The sequence below is a fragment of the Mastigoproctus giganteus genome, chromosome 1, assembly GCF_048544385.1.
Source record: "Mastigoproctus giganteus isolate SK-2022 chromosome 1, ASM4854438v1, whole genome shotgun sequence".
NCBI lineage: Eukaryota > Metazoa > Arthropoda > Arachnida > Uropygi > Thelyphonidae > Mastigoproctus > Mastigoproctus giganteus.
The window spans coordinates 78,902,093-78,923,689 of record NC_143575.1 but is presented as its reverse complement, the minus strand read 5'-3'; the positions used below and the strand labels follow the sequence as shown (position 1 = coordinate 78,923,689).

At 34.5% G+C, this 21,597-nt stretch overlaps 1 protein-coding gene across 1 annotated transcript in view; it reads left to right on the top strand.

Annotated features, from left to right (window-relative positions):
* LOC150090913 (PDZ domain-containing protein 8-like) overlaps positions 1-21,597 on the top strand; it is a 218,063-nt gene that overhangs the window by 87,037 nt on the left and 109,429 nt on the right. Inside the window, exon 9 of the mRNA XM_090377161.1 lies at positions 14,056-14,159. Within this exon, the coding sequence (XP_090233287.1) occupies positions 14,056-14,159 (104 nt within the window). The remainder of the gene's footprint in view (positions 1-14,055; positions 14,160-21,597) is intronic.

Below are 21,597 nucleotides of genomic sequence, written 5' to 3'. Positions count from 1 at the left end.
ACCTCAATCCCCCTCGAATTACTCTAATAGTTCATGAGGTAAGAAAAATAGAATATGAAAGTAAAAGTTAAAAGTAAAGGGAAAGCTATAATGCAAGTGTATGTCGGATTTTACCGGGAGCGTAACTTCCCGTCCTGAAGAAAGAGATCCTGGTATATCATAAGTATAATGAAACAAAATATGATAATATAATGCATATTATGGAAAAGTAGCGGACTGTGGAAAGGCTAATTCCTACATGCTTAAATTGTGGTAAAATGTTACGTTAAGAAAACCAAACAAATTAGGCAAAATCCAACCACGAAAACGTAATATAAGAAAGAACACGCTGCACCACACGTGTTATTTTATATCCAAAGTTAGCAGATGCCAGCGCCCTCGCAGTTCTGACATGTAATTTAGTTGAGCAATAATTAAATAAAGTAAGCCTAATAGCAAAAAAAGGGGCCAATAGCATAATTCAGTATACGGTACTAAAATTCAGTATTATATTAAGAGGTGAAAAAGGCAAGATATAAGGCTCTCAGTAGAAAAAGATGGCTGGGGGAAGCCATGAATTAATTACTACCTCAGAAGCAAATATAGGTACAACTTTTTCAATGAGCGTAAACTATATTGATATTGCTCCTGAGGCAGTGCCTAATTATGTACATATGTACAGGCTCTGTAGATACCGCTAAAAGTCAACCATACAGTAGTTGAATAAGTACCAAGTTATGGCTATTATAGGGTTAAGTAACTACCAGCTTATCCGATATGAAATATATTTTACTAATTGTTCTTAAACTATACAAAAAAAAAAAAAAAATATATTTTTATATATATATATATATATATATATACAGTCGATTCGTTATTTGGGACACATCGGGACTAGTGCATTTTGGCCCGATTAAGCGGCTGTCCCAATTATCCGAATTTCACATAAATAGTTAAAAATACAATGTACCCCCCCCCCCCTTTAGTTCACTAAAGGGGGGGGGGGGTACAATCAAATCACATTACAACGAACTCACCATAGTAAAGTACCCTCCACTATACGATGTGCAGTAAGCACCAGTCATTGTGATCACGTTTGTGAATTGAATTTTAATTTTATTAAACAGAGATTCTAATTAGCAAAAATAGGAGGAATATTATCCACAGGCTATAAAAGTAATGATATATTAAGCACAAATTTACCTTTATTACCTTACCAATTAAAAAATTAAATGATACATGAAATTCAGAAGAATATACATGATAATCGGAATAATTAATACGTACTGTAATATGTACATACTAACTAAGCTAGTTGACATTTCTGTTCACTGACATTTGTGGGCGGGGGTTAAAATTTAAAACAGTAAAAAGATAAGCACAGCACACACAAATTGCAAGTAACACAATATGCGCAAGTGGGAACGGAGTAACGAGTTACAAAGCTTTAAAAATAGGAATGAAGAGAAGATTCTGAAAATTATTTTTTTTATAAGATTGAAGATTCCATGGAAGTGTAAACACATTTTACCATAATAACCCACAGAATTCCAGCTGTCAGTATTATCAAAAATTCAATAGGGTCGAGTTTACTATCTGTTTATGATAGATTGCACTAACAGAAAAGCCCAATAAACAGGTGACTGCTAATTGTTTTATGGTTGTGACCTCCAAAAATCCGACCGAACTACGTGGTATGGTTGGAGACAATCGTAGGTTAATCTCCAGTGCTGCAGTCTCCTGCCCCGATTAAACGGCATTTTGTCCCAATTAAGGGAAGTAAACCCTGGCTATTTTCTCGATTGGGTTTTTTTTTTTAAGATTTGTCCCAAATAAACGGCTGCCCCGATTAACCAGTGGCCCAAATAACCGGAATCCACTGTATATATATATATATACACTTATTTATACATTATTACTTTTTAAAATTATGGTACTACTACTTGGGAGCATCATGTTTCTAGTGACCCCAACCAATCCGCTAGTTATATATAAATCTAGCCATGGTATGGATAGCCTTATATATAAATATATAACAATGATACATATAAAAACAACAAAATTAATGTAAATCTAAAGAAGATTAGAGACTTTTAGAGAAATTATCGAAAGTTAGTGAAAATTAACATTCTCCCTCATGGCCATACATCTGCTACTTCCTCAGTTAAACAGGGCGTATGACAGCAAACTGTGATAGGAGATTCAAAGCCCTGTGGGTACGTATCAGATTAAAATATCATTGTACCTCACTTCCATATCCTGTGGTAGTCAGTCTGAAGATGTTCAATTTTCCTGCCTTCTTTAGGTTTTATATGTGTAGTACTATTTATTGCGCAGACGTAGTAGGTTTTATTGGTATGATAGTTTACCTTGCCGTAGGCAAAATCTAATGCTCTGCATTCCTGAGAGTGGGCTGGATGTTAAATTATAATTTAAAGTTTAGGAAAATTGTATATTTTTGCTTGTATTATTGTAGGAAGCAGATATAATATGATATCAATTTTTATATTTATGTTTAATGCATTAAATTAAGCTAAAAATGAGAAATAATAGAAATAAATGGAAATAAATTGACATGATAGATATTAAAATTAATCATGTTATCCATAGGGCGTGGACTGGCAATGCTTTTCTAAGGCATGACGGCCCTGTATGTACCCTTGGGGATAACTATTTACAAATATATACAGCCTCTTTCATTGTGAATCTTAACCCTGTGATTTCTCGTTATATTCCGTGTTTGTAAATTAATCTCGTTTTAGTGGAATGCAATATTCCTGCATAGTGATGATGATCAGTGTATTTACATTCATGGTGTTAATAACTCTGCTAGTGGGAATTTGGTGTTGGACATCCAGGTACCGTGCAGATAGGTGACGAGCTTCACCTATGCACAATTAACCTAAGGTTCAAATGGGGGACCAATTTAAAGCTCTAACTGGGCCATGGAAAAAATTTTTCTATGATACTATTAGGATTAATGTTAGTTGGTTGCTGTTTGAGTTTTGCTTGTGTGGCTGCATTTATGTGATGTCTGATGTAATTGTCAGTTATTTTGTTTTTGATGAGGGTATTTTTCAGTTTTATTAAAGCTTCCATCATGTTTTCTAGGTTATTGCATATGTGTATAATTCTGTTGGTTTGGTTTCTGATCACGTTTCCATGTATATTTTTGGCTAAATTAGTTTCCTAGTTAGTTTAATAGCTGTGAAGCTAAACTGGTCTCTTTTATCATAGTGTCTGGTGTATACAAAGTCATTTGTTATTGTGATTTGACTATCCAGGTAGGTGGCTTGTAGGTTGCTTTCTGTGTTGGTTGTTTCTATAGTCAGTTCTTCGGGATAAATTTTCTTAGCCATGTTGTTGAAATCTGCATAGTTTATGACAAGTACATCGTCAATGTACCTGTAGTATGTGATGTCTTCTTTAATCTTATTTTCAAATAGAGGTTGGCTATGGAGCCAACATATGCAATAACCTAGAAAACATGACGGAAACTTTAATAAAAAAAAATACCCTAATCAAAAACAAAATACCTGACAATTACATCAGACACCACATAAATGCAGCCACACAAGCAAAACTCAAACAGCAACCAACTAACATTAATCCTAATAGTATCATAGAAAAAAATCTTTTCCACAGAACATAAATGCTCCAGTTAGAGCTGTAAATTGGACCCCATTTGAACCCCAGATTAAATGTGCTTAGGTGAGGTTCATCACCTATCCGCACTGTACCGGGATGCCCAATGGAGGCTGTATATATTTGTAAATAGTTATCCCCACAGAGCACATACAGGGCTGTCATGCCTTAGAAAAGCGTTTCCGGTCCACGCCCTCAGATAACATGATTAATTTTAATATCTATCATTTCAATTTATTTCCATTTATTTCTATTATTTCTCATTTTAGCTTAATTTAATGCATTAAACATAAATATAAAAATTTATATCATATTGTATCTGCTTCCTACAATAATACAAGCAAAAATATACAATTTCCCCAAGCTTTAAATTGTAATTTAACATCCAGCCCCCCTCTCAGGAATGCAGAGCATTAGATTTTGCCTATGGCAAAGTAAGCTATCATGCCATGGATAAAACCTGGTATGTCTGCCCAATAAATAGTACTACACATATAAAGGCAGGAAAATTGAACATTTTCAGACTGACCACCACAGGATATGGAGGTGAGGTACAATGATATTTTAATTTGATGCATACCCTTAGGGCTTTGAATCTCCTATCACAGTTTGCTGTCATATATATATAAACCACCTGTTTATTTAAAATTAAGTACATATATTGGCAATATCAATTCTTTTTTGTTCCAGATTAACTATTTTCTACTTTATGACAACCAGGGACAGAGTAGCGCACTTCTGCTTCCTTGCGCTTATTTTAAAATTCCATTAAATTAAATCTCATCCCACCTTAATGCAGTAACTTAACCATTCCACCTTATATTTAGCCATCAGTCTTTTCATAAAACTATTGCAGATTATATTCAAGGTGAGTACCGCACTTCAAGCATTTCACTATTTTTATATTTAGTACATATATTCAAAAAAATTACTCTCATTATTCCAAATTATTCAGCAAGTAATTACCTAAAGTTAACCTAGCAAAACTAGTATAGAGATTATAGAAACGGGTATGTATAATACATTCCTCTAGTATGGCTATACATCTGCTCAAAGCCCCTGAGGAAGTAGCAGTATGGCCACGAGGGAGAATGTTAATTTTCACTAACTTTCGCTAATTTTCTCCAACCTTCTCTAAAAGTCTCTAATCTTCTTTAAATTTGCATTAATTTTGTTGTTTTTATATGTATCTATGTTATATATTTATATATAAGGCTATCAATACCAGGGCTAGATTTAGATATAACTAGTGGGTTGGTTGGGGGTCACTGCAAACCTGATGCTCCCAAGTAGTACCATAATTTTAAAAAATAATAATGTATAAATAAGTTAAGTGTGTGTGTATATATATATATATATATATATATATATATATATAAATGAATATTAAATGTAACAATGTATAATAATGTATTAATATTCATTAAATGTAACCAGCAAGCTTAGTGTTATTTAATAACGTTTTCTTTGCTTTTTATCTTTCTGCCATCTATTTCTATTGTATTTTCCATTCGTAAAACTATTAGTGTACATAAGAGTGATACGAACGTTCCTACTATCCTAATTCTATTGCTATTTTTCGTCTTTATTTATTTAAAATGCTCCTTTTTCCCTTCTCCATCCTTAATTTAATACCTCACCCTATACCATGTGCTTGTTCCAAATTTATTTATTGAATCATTTAAATCCTATCTATACATAATTAAATCCTACATTAAATTCTACATATTTATATTAACGATATTTATTTTTAACTTGATCGTTATTTTTACCTAAATAAATTACACTGCATTGTGACTACTTTGTCCATACTGTATTAGAATGTTCTAATTTCATTTTCATTGCTTTTTGGCCTGTCACTTTTCTTCTACTATGGACAAGTATAGAAATGCAATTCCTGATACATTAGTATTAGTATTAGTAACGGCCGCATGGTGCAAGAAAGCCTATGGCTTATGCTGCACCAGCCAAAAAAAAAAAAAAAAATCCGAACAAAACAATGATAAAAACAAAAAAAAAATAACTAAATAATAATAATTAATAAATAAAAAAAATAATAAATAAATAAAAAGGAAACTAAACCTATCATCCTATGCGCTTCCCTTACCCGAAAGTACTATCCAGATGACCTTTGAATTTCCCCAAACTGTCGGCCTCTACCACCCATGAAGGCAACTTATTCCAGTAATTTATAACTCACTGGCTAAAATAAAACTTCCTGCAGTCCAATCTAAACATTTCCCCCCGTAACTTGAATTTATGTCCCCTAGTTCTAGCATCATTTATAATCTTGAAAATTTTGTCCTCATTCATTTTACTGATGCCTCTCAGAGCCTTAAACACCTCAATCAAATCTCCTCTAAGGTGTCTAGTTTCCAAACTCTGCAACCCACATATTCAAAGTCTTTCTTCATAAGGATGCCCTTTTGCCGATCTCACCAGGCGAGTTACCCTTCTTTGCACCCTTTCAAGAAGCTCGATGTCTTTCTTTAGGTGCGGTCTTCATACTTGAACACAGTATTCCAAGTGTGGTCTAACATAAGCCTTATATAATGGGATTATCACGTCCCTATCTCTACTTGCAAAAGTTCGATAGATCATCGATAGGACACCATGGGCCTTCCTTGCAACCTGTTTACAATGCTCAGAGAATTTCATGTCTAACTGTATTGTAACACACAAGTCCCTTTCCTCCAGTACTGGGTTTAGTTGAACTCCACCAAGTGAATAAGTTTTTTTGGGATTACTGTTTCCCAGGTGTAATACCTTACACTTTGTTGGATTAAAGCACAGCTGCCATTTTTCTGACCATTCTTGAAGTCTATCTAGGTCTTTCTGAAGAAGCTCAGCTTGACAGTGATCATTAACTACTCTACCAATTTTAACGTCATCTGCAAATTTAGACATCACGCCCTCTATCCCTTCATCAATGTCGTTTATGAAAATTAAAAACAACAGTGGTCCTAATACTGATCCTTGGGGAACCCCACTTCTTACATCAACCCAATCTGAGGAATAGCCGTTTATCACAACCCTCTGCCTCCTGCCCTGAAGCCATCCTTCTATCCATCTAAGGATTTTCCCAGTGATTCCAACCTGTTCCAGCTTATAAAGCAACCGCTCATGTGGGACTGAGTCAAAAGCTTTGCTGAAATCTAAATAAATAATGTCGAAATTATTCCCTAAATCCAGCTCGTGAGTGACCCTTTCGAAATAGCGAACCAGATTTGTTAAACATGATTTTCCCTTTACAAAACCATGCTGAGTATCCTTGAGAATTTCAATTCGATCCAAATGATCCTGAATTCCACCCTTGATCATTGCCTCCATGATTTTCCCTACTACTGAAGTCAGATTGACAGGTCGATAATTTCCAACTTCACTTTTAGAGCCACCCTTATGTATGGGAGATACCTTTGCACTTTTCCAATCCAAGGGAATCTCCCCAGTCTAGTGATGCTCGCATAATTAGCCTCAATGGTTCAATGCACTCGCTTGCCACCTCTCTTAAGATTATAGGGTATATCCCATCAACTCCAGGAGCCTTACTGGTCTGTAGGCTCGAAAGTTTTTTCATTAAATAATCTTGCGAAATTTCAATATCATTAATTACATATTTTTTAACTTCACTCCCACAATTTCCTATTGCCACAAAAGGCTTTTCATTTGTAAATATTGATGCAAAATAACTGTTGAGTTCATCTGCAACGGCAGCTGGTGTATTTATTACTATCCCCTTTCCCTTATGTAAAGGTCCGATCTGGTTTGTCCTGCTCTTCTTGGCATTTATATATGTGAAGAATTCTTTATCCCCCCTCTTTGCTCTGTTTGCTAGTGATTTCTCATAAACTGCCTTTGCCTGTCGAACCTTTTCTGTGGCTCTATTACACATCACCTCGTAGCTGTTATAGGCTTCAGTACTTTTTATTGCTCTGTAACCTTTCCATGCCACCTTTTTCTGCTCAAGTAATGTGGTAACTTCACTATTCATCCAACTTGGAACCCTTCTCGTGGAGTATTTTTTTAATGGTATATACGCATTCAAGGCATCTGTGATTAATGTTTTAAAAGCGTACCATAGTTCAATTGTATTCATTCTCTGCGCTATATCTACCCAGTTAATAGAGGCCATGTAGTACCTTAAGGCATCGTAATTTCCTTTTCTGAAATTAAAACCCATTCCTTTGCCTTTTACTTCTGCTACCTCTCTCTTCATCATCCACCGTAGAACTCCGTGATCACTTCCTGCTACTGGTTCCTCTACTGTCAGCCCTGTTATGTCATCTGATTCATGTGTGATGATGAGGTCTAGGATATTCTTTTCTCTAGTACTTTCCCTGACATGTTGATACAAATAACAGTCATCTAGTTGATTTAAAAATTTTGTTCCCCATGTCAAGTTTCCTTCCCATTTACTCCAATCAGTTAGAGGCAAATTGAAATCACCCATAATAAGGCATTGACGCTTACTTGCCTATTCCATTTGCATGTAGAGGCTTTTGTCATAATCTTCACAATCACCTGGTCTGTAGATTACTCCTACTCGCATTATACCTTTGTTTCCAACTATCTCACACCATACAGGCTCTATACTAGCATGTGAAATGTCTGAATCTGGGAAAGCTATCGTCGCACTCAGGCTGCTTCTGATAAGAAGCATTACCCCACCACCCCTTCTATCTACTCTATCCTTCCTAAATACATTATACAAGCCGTACTGAAACTCATCATCCCCAATTTCCGGGTGGCACCACGTCTCTGTAAGCCCTATTATGTCCGCGTTACTTGTTTTAACCAGCAGTTCGAATTCGCTCATTTTATTGACGACACTTCTAACGTTACTGTATAAACAATTAAGATTTACTGTTCTTGTATATTTAACAACCCTAACACAACCCTTGAAGTTTTTTAGGCTCTCTTCCCTGATATTAGCTATCCGCTCACGTGAAACGTCTTTGCCCCCAGAACATCTAGATAATACGTCCAGTTGGCCAGGTTTAGTCCCAGGGCCAGGTTTAGTCCCCTAATGAAATACCTGATCATGTATCAATATTTATTTATTTTAGCTGACATCAGATCAAGCATATTTGCCTTACCTATATTGGACCATTTTCTATATGTGTTCTCCCCCCCTCCCCTCCCATATCTGATGACAGCTATAACACTATTATTTTTATTTTATTAGTATTTTGATGTTCTAATTTTACTTTACAGTTCTCCCACTATCTATTGGCTTGGTAATTCAGCCAATAATTCTCTTAATTCATCATAACCTTTAGGATATTAACATTCTTTCACCTTTCACAAATCTCCTACACTTCTTTTTCCACTCTTCTAGTTACTGGCACTTTGTGTAACTTTCACATCCATTTATGTATGCATACTTTATTCAATGTATTAATATAAACTGGTGTGTGCGTGTGTGTGTGTGTAGTGTGTGTGCGTGCGTGCTTATATTTGCTTATTGTCTTCACTGTTTCTATCCATCTGCATGTGAATTTCTACAGAAAACACATACTGTACTTGATGATGACAATTTATCAGAACTTTTTTTACTTACCTGAAAATGATCAATGTTATATGGTTGCTTCTAGACCTATATCCTTTAATATATTGATCAACACTGCAAAGTAACAGGTGCAATTTGGCCATAGTAGCTCTTGCACTATAAACCCTACTCCAACAACAACCATCTGCATGTAATGTGGGACTCCCAGTCAACGGATTTTCCTGAAATTTTGTTTAGGTCTTTTAAAAATACAGTGAAATCTCATTATAATGCAGGTAGCAGACAACAACTTTAATACCTGCATTATAAGCAAAGTGTGTTATAGCTGAAAAAAATTTTACCATTTTTTCCCAGTTTTTTTTTTTAACATAAATGCACTTAAATGATGTGTACTATAAAGCATATATTGTCTTCGCAATGTCTGTCCATCCATCTATCCTACATGTAACAACTCAAGTTGCTCCTAGTTGTTGAATTTTCATAAAATTTATTTGGCTCTTTTAGAACAATTTGTTGAGCCTCCATGTCATTAAAATTGGACCAATAGATATCCAGCAATTATTATTTTTTTTCCCTCCCATTCACATGTAATAACTTCCAGTTGATGGATTTTTGTGAAATTTTACATTTTGCTCTTTTAGGAAGAGTTGTTAAGCCGTCTTGAATTTAACTGAAATTGGATCAATAGACTGGTACTTATTATTGCTTTGTCTTTCCACATCTAATAATATGACTTTCAGTTGATGAATTTTATATTTGGTTCTTTTAGAATGATTTGTCAGACCTTCCTAAATTACATTAAAATCAGACTTAATAGAAATGAGGTAATTATTTCCTTTTTTCATTAGTATCACATAGGCTGTCCATATACTATATATTTTAGTTGAAGCACTAGATATTGTTCATTGCCATGTGCCGATTGGAGGAATGAATGAACAATATGGGAGATGCACAGAAATGAAATGTTGTTGTGGTCATTGTTATAAATTGTGAATTATTGCTAATGCACCAGAAATGTACTGCACTGCATACATTAGCTATCTTGTCATTAATATTATGACTACTCAAAAATACAGGGTAAAATACAGTTCTTACATTAGTTACCATGTGCTGGCTGGAGATCTAAAGATTATGCTCACACAAGAATGTCTTGTCCAATTTCAGAAATGCCCAACTTGCAGAGGACCACATCCCACCTATTAAAAAGAATGTGCATTGTAAAAATTCAGTCTTAATATTAAGAATAAAAATATACATATCAAGTACCAAAAAATAAATAAATACCCAAAATAACAAGAAGAGAAAGCTTTGAAATGAACCACTATATATTTGTAGATAAGTCCCTTGGGATTGAAACTGAAATCAGAAATGTTGAATGAAAAATTGTTAAAATTAACTACTTGTGAGGGGGGGAGGTGAATAAACAAATGGTTGTAATGAAAGACTGTGAAACCTGAATATTACATTGAGACCACCCTAAGTGGAAAACTTTAAACTGAATGTAATCCTTAAATTGGAGCAAAAATAAAATGCATTTCTGTGCTGAGTTAATATGAATTAAACGATATACTGCAGCTGAAATAAGAAGCTGCTGTATATAGCTTCAGAAACTGCTATGCTATTCTGTTAAAGTCTGAATAAATTCCCCAGAAAGTTCATTAAAAATATAATTAACTGTTGAACAAAAAAAACCAGGTAAGGTCGAGATGGAGTGAGGAGTAGAAGAACAAAATAAGAAACAAAATCTTTCCCCTGGTGTAATTTTTTCTCTCCTGCTAGCAATAAACAGGTGAAATGTGCAAAATTTGTGAAATGAAACGTCTGACAAATCTGCTGACATTTTAGTATGATTTGCTATTTATTTTGAAAACACTGGATAAGTGCAATTAACCCCATCTGGAGGGAGGGAGAAAAGGAATATAGAGTAAAATTTCATCTCAAATTAGAGAAATGGCATGGGTCTGCACTATCTGAATTATCTGTTTATTATAGAAGTACCGTTAAGAGAATGAGGGAAGGGAGAACACATCCTTCTAAAATGGGCTGCATTGAACTTATATTAAAATATAGGGTTAAAGTATCATAAAAGCAGAAAATACAAATTGTTCATTTATTACATTGCATCACATTTTTTTTATTTTTGAAAAGCACCAAATACACTTGCTGAGACTATCTTATCTTCACTCTCTAAAGTAGAAAGGAAATTTTCGTCTACTGGGACTCCTATCTCATCAGGAACACCAAAAAGCTTCAGTGGATGAAAGATTTAATGAAATTGTTTCATCCACTGAGGCTTTGTGGTGTTGTTCCTAATGAGATGGGGACTCCTGATGATGTGATGAAAATCCAAATCATCAATGATCATTAATAATTGATGATGTGGATTTTCATCACACAAAATAAACAATTAATCTATAGAATGCAATTTAAAGACATGATATACTGATACCTCATGGTCTAACTGCCTCTGCATTTTTTAAATAGCCAATCAATTCCATTTAAAATGATCCAATTTAAAAATATTTTCTGTACCAGTTTGGTACAATTAATTTGATAGTGATAACTTATCTTATTATGATTAAAGAACCTGAAGTCACGAATTAAATGAATGTAATTTCTTGGAAACACCGACATTTTGGAATAAAAAGTTTATTATGAAATAAAAACTTACAAAATATCTGTAACTTGAGAGATTATAAAATCAGTTGCAGTGTAAATAAAAACATTAAAAATATACATGATAAAATTTAAAAACTCATAATAAATGGGAGGTTTTGATTGCTGTATGCAACTTTTATCAACTAAATTGAATACAGTCATTGGTGACTTCATTCTGTAGAGATAAAATTTAGCTCATGTATACAGGTTCAAGTCATGGAAAGAACCTTTTTGGCTTAGCCATAGGTTCAGAGAGGTCTTTCAGTGGGTTCAGAACCATGGCTTAGCTGTGGGTTCAGCCACAAAATCATTGGTTTTGCCACAGAACCGTGGATTCTCCCATCAGCTCTCACGTGACTAATCTCATCATGGATGACTTTGAGTCAGATACCTTCTCCGTGTCTTCATTTGATGTCTTCACCATACTCCCACAGGACAGCAAAATTGCATTTTGGACCTACCTTAATAACAAATCAGAATTTTAAGGATTCACCATGGAAACTGAGAAAAAGACCACATGTTCCCATTATTGGATGTCACAAAAAAGGGTGGAGATGCTTTCGAACCCACATGCCAGGCAGTATACTATAATTAATTTCACACCGCTGCCTGGTAGCACAGTATTATCCGAGCATTAATGGCAGTCGTCACATTGCTCTAACAAATTAGAGAAGCAAAAAGAAATCAACAGATTTAAATCACATCTTAGAAAATGTAATTATCCTGAACGAATCCTTAACTACTGGGAACTCTTTAACACAAGCACATACTACTAGCAAAATTTTGCATACCATTCATTCTCCAGAGATAGACACCCACCTCATTAGCAATTCTTGCATTCCATTCTACATGCGATTGTCATAAGATATAGTCAGGATTTTATGAAATAATAATATCCTTGCTGTTCACGTCAGAAAATTAACAGTGGAAAATGAACAGGTGATTCCTGTGTTACTCTGTCTAGATGAATCATGGAGAACATTGCAGCTTGCAACAATGCTGCAATTTAAAGATACAAAGTCAATCCCAGACTTTTTTTTTTTCACACTTTGTATAATGGTATGCAGCTTAAATATTCTTTTAATGGCATGGTGTGCAGGTATATCAAGAACTGGAAATTGGTGAAATAATGAGCACTAAACCTGCATGAAGTATAATCTGCCTTTAATTTCCTAATGAATTAGATTATTAGATGTTTTATGGTACTTTCTGTACCACTTTATTGACTGTAAAGACAACTGGTAAATGATTGTGATATGATTTATATAAAGTTGTTAACTTTGATCATACATTGACTCATTAATTTGATTACAGAAATTTGATTATACATTATTACACAATAATTTGAGTACACATTTATTTATTTTTTGTTAAGGTTTAGTCTTGAATTAGTTAACAAATAGCTATTAGCAACCGTCAGGTAAATAAGTTTTAGCAGTTTTAAATAATTTTTAATTAATCTTACATTAATTGTTAATTTGGTTCATGAGCATTTATTTTGGTTGTTTTCTGATGAGTTGATATTATCTCTTCATAAATTTATTTATTTTTAGCCTGCTTGGAAGCATATCTCCTTAGAATATTATTAAATACATTAGCGAGGGTTTTAGATATTCACCCACTAACATAATTTAGTCTTTGAAGTTGTAAAAGCAAAAGTGCCTCTTGACTGACCTAGAATGAGAATTATTGTTCCACTCACTAAAATGATTATTTAAAATATGAATCTGATGACAAAGAGCGAGCCAAATAATAAAAAAAGTTACCCTGTGGCAGTAAATTGTTTATACATAATGGGCAAATATGTCTGGTTAGTCTTTAGATTCTGCTTAATTGGGCAATTTACTGTCACCTGTCATATGTGATGATCAGTTTTTCTCATTCAGTAAATTTTTTTTACAATTACTCAAAAAAATTTCCTGATGATCTGTGCATAGTTTTTTATAACTTGATTTTATTAATTTATCCATAGTGACTACAAAATTGCAACATTTGAGTCTGAATTGATTATACATTCTATTTAAATTGGATAAATGAAATGCTGGTTTAGTTTCTTCTTTTATTATCATTTACATATTATTTTTGGATTTTATGAATGAGATATTCAGAAAGTTTACTGCCTTCAGTATTTTTCATAAAAATTCATTCCATTCTTCTCTGAAGACATGCATGTTTTCAGCACTTGAAGAATACTAAAATTGTTGCTTTTTTTTTTTTTTCATATTGCTGTTTGGCTTGATTTTGTTGATTGTCTTTCATTGTAGGCAAGCATACTTCTAACACAGGTGCTTAAAGAATGTAATTCCACCACTCAAGGTTTCCATTTACATATAGCTCGACTTCTGCCTCCAAATTATCCATTAACCAGGTGAAGTATATATGTTATATATATGGTGTATACAGTTATATCTTAAACTAGTTCCAACCAAAAATAATATAACAGCTTTTCAAAAGGAAATTTATTCTGAGTTGATCATTGTCTTTTGTGACTTATTCACAACTACTGTTAACCTTCCACTGGGGACATCAAAACTATTACAGCAATAGTAGCATTGGCATACAGATTTCACCAAATCATTTTCAAAAAAAAAATGACAAGAAATATTTGAAAATAGTAAAATTTAAAAATTTATTCTTAATTCTGGCACTATATGAGATAAGATCAAAAAATTATTTTTAGAAACAAGTCTTATCAAAAAAAAAAAAGAAAGAAAATCAAAAAAAAATTTTTCTCTGACTGCCTTAAAGGTCACCTTTCAATTGAGAAGCATGTAAAAATTGAAACCAAAATGTAACTCTTATGAAAAATTTAACATGTTGGGTGTTTTTCACTCAAAGATGGAACCTTAAAGAATTTTTTATGGTTGTATATCTCCAATGAAAAATAATTAATGATGCAGTTGTAGCGCCATACTTGAGGAATACTAAAACTTCCACTTTGTTTTTATGTTTGTTTTGAAAAATTTACAAAAACATTTCTGTTATTGGTTGATATATCAACTAAGAAATATTGTTCAAGGTTTAGGCCAAAATGGATGTCAGATGAACTAATGAGGTATATGGCAGAGAAGAAAAATGCATGGGATACATACAAATTAACACATGACACAGAAGCCTATGATAGATACAAGTTGATATGCAACCAAGTTACAAAGGAGGTTAGGCAGGCGAAGGCAGATTACGAGAAATCCTTGGCAAGGGATGCAAAGAAAAACAGCAAAGAGTTCTTTACTTATGTAAACTCTAGAAGGAAGGGGATGAATCAGATTGGTCCACTTGATATTGATGGGTCAAGTGTTGATGATCTTGCTCAGGTAGCCAACAAACTAAATGAATATTTTGCATCGACATTCACACATGAGGAGTTATTCAGCGAGGGGAATGCCAGAGGTGTATTCAACTCTGGCAGTAAGCTACAGAATCTTGAAATAACTGGGAGTAAAGTGGAAGAGAAACTGTTGAAGATAAACACAAGAAAGGCACCCGGGGTGGATGGGATCTATCCAGTTATATTAAAGGAGGCAGCAAAGGAAGTAAGCAAACCCTTAGCCATAATTATGAGAGCTTCCTTGGACTCAGGGGAGGTACCCATAGACTGGAAATGTGCAAATGTGACCCCAATTCACAAAGGAGGATCAAAGGCTGACACAAGTAATTATAGACCTGTGAGCTTAACTTCTGTTCCAGGAAAATTAATGGAGGCACTGGTTAAAGAAGCACTGCAGGATCATTTAGACAAGACTTCAGTTATAGCTCAGACACAGCATGGTTTTGTTAAGGGGAAGTCTTGCCTGACCAACTTGATTGGATACTATGATGCAGTCACAAAAGAACTGGATGCAGGGAATAACTTTGATATTATATACTTGGATCTTAGAAAGGCTTTTGATACTGTTGCACATGGAAGACTGCTACACAAATTGGAGCAGTGTGACATTGGAGGCAAATTGCTGCTATGGATAAAGGGGTGGTTGAGGGGGAGAAGACAGAGAGTGGTAATCAATGGACACTGCTCATCGTGGACTGATGTTATTAGTGGAGTCCCTCAGGGCTCTGTGTTGGGTCCATTATTGTTTTCTGTATTTATAAATGATATTGATGATGGTATATCCGGCTTAATGTCCAAGTTTGCAGACGATACAATGGTTGGCAGGGTTGTCAAGGACACTACGGACACTATGCTGCTGCAACAGGATCTGGAAAGGTTGAGCAGATGGGCTGAGAGGTGGCAAATGAAGTTTAACATTGACAAATGTAAAGTACTACAACGTATCAACTCTGTGGTACTGTACTGACAGTGGTGGAGAATGAAAGGGACTTAGGGGTGGTTGTGCAGGCAGATATGAAGTTCTCTGAGCAGTGCAGACGGGCTGCAAGAGTAGCTCATGGAGTATTGTCAATGATATACAGGAATTTTTCCAGCAGGGATAAGGAGGTGATTATTCCATTGTATAAGGCGATGGTCAGGCCACACCTAGAGTACTGTATACAGGTCTGGAGGCCTCATTTCAAGAAGGATGTAGAGCTGCTGGAACGAGTACAGAGAAGGGCAACAAGATTAGTGAATTGAACAAAGGGGTGCTCTTACGAAGAAAGGCTTAAGTTTTGCAAATTACAGTGTCTGGAGACTAGGCACCAGCGAGGTGATCTGATAGAGGTGTATAAAGCCTTGAATGGTTTAAGCATGCTCAATGCTGATGGGATTCTTCCTCTAGCTCAGAAAAATCACCTGAGAGGGCATAAATTCAAATTGAGGAAAGACAGATGTAGGATAGACGTGCGGAAATTTGCCTTTAGCCAGCGGGTGGTTGGTTGGTGGAACAGACTTCCATCCCTTGTGGTGGAGGTTGATAGCCTAAATAAGTTTAAGGCTCAGCTGGACAGGTATTTTGAACGAACAGAGGGGTGAAGTGGAAGTGGGCTTTTTTTTTTTTTTTTTTGGCTGATGCTGCATAAGCTTGCTTTCTTGCATCAAATGCCTCTACTAATGTTAATGCTAATATCAACCAAAGTGCCTACTTGAAGGTTAAGACCTCCTTAGCATCTTCTTTGTTGTCATTAACAATGTTTATATGTTTCTTCAGAAAATTATGAATAAAGTATAAATGATTAGGTTGTTATCCTTTATAGGAAAAACTTTATATTGAGGTTTATAGTTAAATTGCTTGTGCCACTGTTCAACTTATGTTGAACAGTGGCACAAGCAGCTTAACTGATTCTTTAAAGATATCAAACTTATGATTGTGCCCAGACCAATGCGAAATTACACACTATACTGAACAATCGCTCAGTCCTTCCCTCTTTTGCGACACAAATAAATGACTTGGACAACATTTCTTGCAGTGATTGCGACCCATCTTACCAAGGATCTATGCGATTTCTGCTGAATATTTGAGAAAAACAGCACCCGTCCTCAGTACGTTCTTCTCATTCAGCAGCGTCAGAATTAGCCTTTCATGCCGTTACGAAAACCATACATTTTTTTTAACTAGGCCAAAATACTTAGTGTCCAATGTAATTATACGAGACTATTAATTGCAGAAACCATCGAAATTAAATTATGTGATAATTCTATTTTTTTTTTTATTATTTTTTTTTATGAAAACCCCAAACACGAAAGGTATCAAAACCTATAGTACTTAGTACCATGCATGGGTTGAAGGAGAAGTATGGGGAGAGGGGGATGCCGGATTTCGCCGTCCATATCTAATTCGTGGTCTTTTGCACGCATATGCGAAGACAAATAATTGCAGCCTTTCACACACATGCGCAAGGACAAATGATCTCTCTATTTAAGATTCAAGATCACATACTCCGTAATTTCCATTCCTGTGATCACGACATATGGTAAAAAAGCACTGTCAGCTTCAGGAAGGAAAATCGTTTTTCAAAATTTACGTTGAACTTTTTTAATTAAATTTTTTTTTTTTAAATTGTTTTTTGAATTGTTTTCAATTGATTTTTTTACTGTAATCATTTTGCGTTAATCTTTTATTTATTTAAATTTCTGGAGAGTATCATACGGAAGTGTCCTATGTATCATATTGAGGTAAATTTCTCTTATTCTACTACAAATATATATATATATAGCAGGATACACACTGAGTTCAGTGGTCATGTCACTTATATAGTTATTATCACCAGTTTCATATTTTGGAGAAGCATAATTATGCCTTTACTGGAATGAGAAGCTCCTAGAACCCTTTCAGGGAAGGGTTTTTGCTCATTCTTTACCTAAAGTTACACCATAAGGGGTACCTGCCATTCCCAAGAGATGTTTATTTTGTCGGCTGACTCTTGCACAACTTGTCCCACTTGAGTTTCTAATTGTTTTTATAGCATGCAGAAAATGTGTAGTATTTTATCATATCTTTCATATGAAAATATGTTGTTTAATGATAAGTAGCCCTGTATCTTTTGAAGATCAGAAACACAACCATTGTTTCTAATTATTTTCAGTAGTATTTGGATTCTGATTTTTTTTTTTTTTTTGGTGAAAACATGCATATAAAAATAACATAACATATTCCATCCATGTGTATGGGTAGGATTTTTTTTAGTAGGTAAACCACTCTGGTCATAGTGCATAAGTTTATATTTAGTAACTGATGCTATATTTTATTGTATGTTGTATCTATATATGTAAAAATGAGTTTGTTCATGGGCCAATCTGTGTTTTTTCCAAGTTGGATATTCCATAATATCCCATGGAAATAAACTCTACTTTCTCTTCCTGAAATTGGCTAACTACAGCCATTTACAAGTGGAGAGAATAGGTCTAACCCTTCTTCATAATTCAAGTGGCTTTTAAGAATTCCTCCATATATATGATACATCTATCTTTATATGTTAATAATGTGTATCTCTCCCGAAAATTTTTCCAGCCGGGTGGCATTATGAAGTAACAGAGTGGGAAAGTGTAACTAACCCTTCTTCATAATTCAAGTGGCTTTTAAGAATTCCTCCATACGTATATGACATATCTATCTTTATATGTTAATAATGTGTATCAATGTTCTCTCCCGAAAATCTCTCTCTCTCTCAGGATAACTCGGGGAATTTTTTTTTTTGGCTGGTGCAGCATAGCCTCTGGCTTCCTTGCACCATATAGCTAATAATAATAATAAAATAATAACTTTGCAATATTATAAAATTTTCTCTTATTTATAAATGTGACTTAAGCAATCCAGAGCAAAAATTAATTGCATAATTTAAAGTTATATGCTCCTGCTGCATTGAGATCGGTGAGCAGTGCCATACAGTACCGTGAGAATCGCTTAAATTTTACCCAGGTAGTCAGTTAAATTTACTGAGCAGTGCGTTCATTCAGTAGGTCCTGGGGAGAACACTGTTATGTTACTACATTATTAATATATAAAGATAGATGCAAGGGGTAATGTAAGTCAGGGGTGACCCACTGCCATGCAGTCTGTCCTACATAGTTTTCATCTCCAAGTTTAAAACTACATTAGTGCTATAAAATACAATTAATATGAACAGCATAAAAAATCATGCTCCTGAAGGATTATGATATGTTTGAGTAAATGAAAGTTACATGGAATCGGAGGTGTGATGCAGTGCTCATTTTTAGCACTGTGAATAAACACAGTGCTAAAAATCAGTGAAATTGGAAATACAGCTTCCTGAGTGTGTCATTTTGCCATTTTGTGTTCTGTAAAATTTTACAACTAGCTTTCTATTTTCATAGCAGAAGATTTGGGCTGTTATCATTCCACAAGTTCACACTCTTTTGACTGACAAAGATATCACTTCCAGCATGCAGTATGGTACAATTCCGTTCAGCTACTAAACCTTACAAATATAGATACAGGCAGTTCTCGCTTTACGAGTTTTCGGTTTATGAGTTCCCAGGTTTACGAGTTTTTTTTCCCCCCAAGTATCAAAATCGAAAATATGAACATTAATTGCAAAAAATGAACGTTAAACATTCATAAATACCACATTCCAAACCATGTGCATAGCTATACAATACAGTGTACCCCACTTTACGATATTAATCAGTTCCAGAGACACCTTCGTATTGTTAAAATATCGTAATGTGAACCCAATAACACATTGTTTTTTGGTAATTTGTTTCAAGATCTCAGAAGTCGAAATTTTCGCTGTAGAATTAAGCTATTTATCTCTCTAAAATATCATTTTTAAGGTCACGAGCGTGACCTTAAGGCCGTATAAAAGATTGTGGGCGTGGTTTGTAAATTGTATTAGTTACCAATTCAAATCATTAAAATGCACTACACTTTCCTCGTTATCATATGTTCCGTTATAAGAATCAATTACGCCTTTGCGATATTTTTCTAAAGTACATTTCTGGAGGTGACAACAGTAAAACAATTTGCACTTTCCGATTTATTGGGCTTTTCTGTTACTGCAAGCAATTATAAACAGGTAGTAAACTCGATGTTATTGCATTTGCGAAAATATCAATAGCTGGAATTGTGTGGGTTTTTACATTATTATGGTGAAATGTGTGAAAATGTGTATAGTGAAATGTGAAATCTTCAATCATAAAAAAATAAATAAATTTTCAGAATCTTCTCTTCATTCCTTTTTTTTTTTTTTTTAATCTTCGTAAACTTGTTACTTCACATGAATCTTGTTAGTTGCAATTTGTGTGTGCCATTAAAAAATGCTTATGCATATGCAATCATGAAATTTATAATTAAAAGAGAAGATTATCTTGGAAACCAACGCCTCTTGAAACATTTCTGAAGAAGACTACTCCTTGTGCAACAAACCAGCAAGTGCCGAGCCAGTGAGCAATCAACGAGTGTGCATTTAGTCGATGACGAAGAATAAACATTCTTTAACATTTATAAGTCGTAAATGATTTCTCTATTATTATAATTTGCTTGATTTTACAGGTTACGTTTTCATTTCTTTCGATAAATCAATCATTGTTTAAATATAAACCAATTAACTAACTTCATTGTAGAGAACATAATCCCTTTTTTAACCTTATGTCTATGAGAAATAAATTCCAGATTTACGAGTTTTTGCTTTATGAGAGCGCGCTAGGAATGAATTAACTCGTAAAGTCGAGAACTACCTGTATTGTGAATGATAAGAGCAGAAGTGATTAAAAAAAAATAATCTTCACAATTTTTTTTAGAACTTGATGACTGGACCAAGAATTTCCATTCTCATTAATGTATTTTTCCAGATCAACACTGCATGAGCACTGTAAATATAACATATACTCATAATAATGGCATCATTTATTAAATTGTAAATTTTGGGTATAAATGGGAAATTTTACAAAGCAGAATGCTTGTTAATAAAATGTCTTATTTTTACTAATCAAGTATGCACATGACATTAATGATGCACGTGATGAACTGGAATGATGTGCTAATGCTCTCAGTGCATTCGCAAGTGCTAGCTGCAAATTCCTCTCATTTATTTGATCATCTGGTAGGAGGAGCGGTACGAAAGTAATGCATGCTCTATTTTTTTTCTCAGAAAATTTAATTTCTACAACTATGCCTTTTACATCAATTAATCCTAAATTTTAATAAACACACTTCGCCATTTTCTATTCACTTCTGCCATCTCTGAGTCAGACGCTGTGTTCCAATCCTGTAAAAGTCCTTACTCTTGCTCCGAAACGCTTCGAGAACACTGTGCTTGAGCAGGTTATCTGCAAAATGGGTTCCACAGAGTGCATCCTTCAGCGGGCCAAAGAGATGATAGTCGGAAGGTCCAAGATCCGGGCTATGAAAGGGTTGAGGAAAAACAGTGTACCCCAGTTTTGCAGTGGCCTCCATCAGCACAGACTGGTGTGT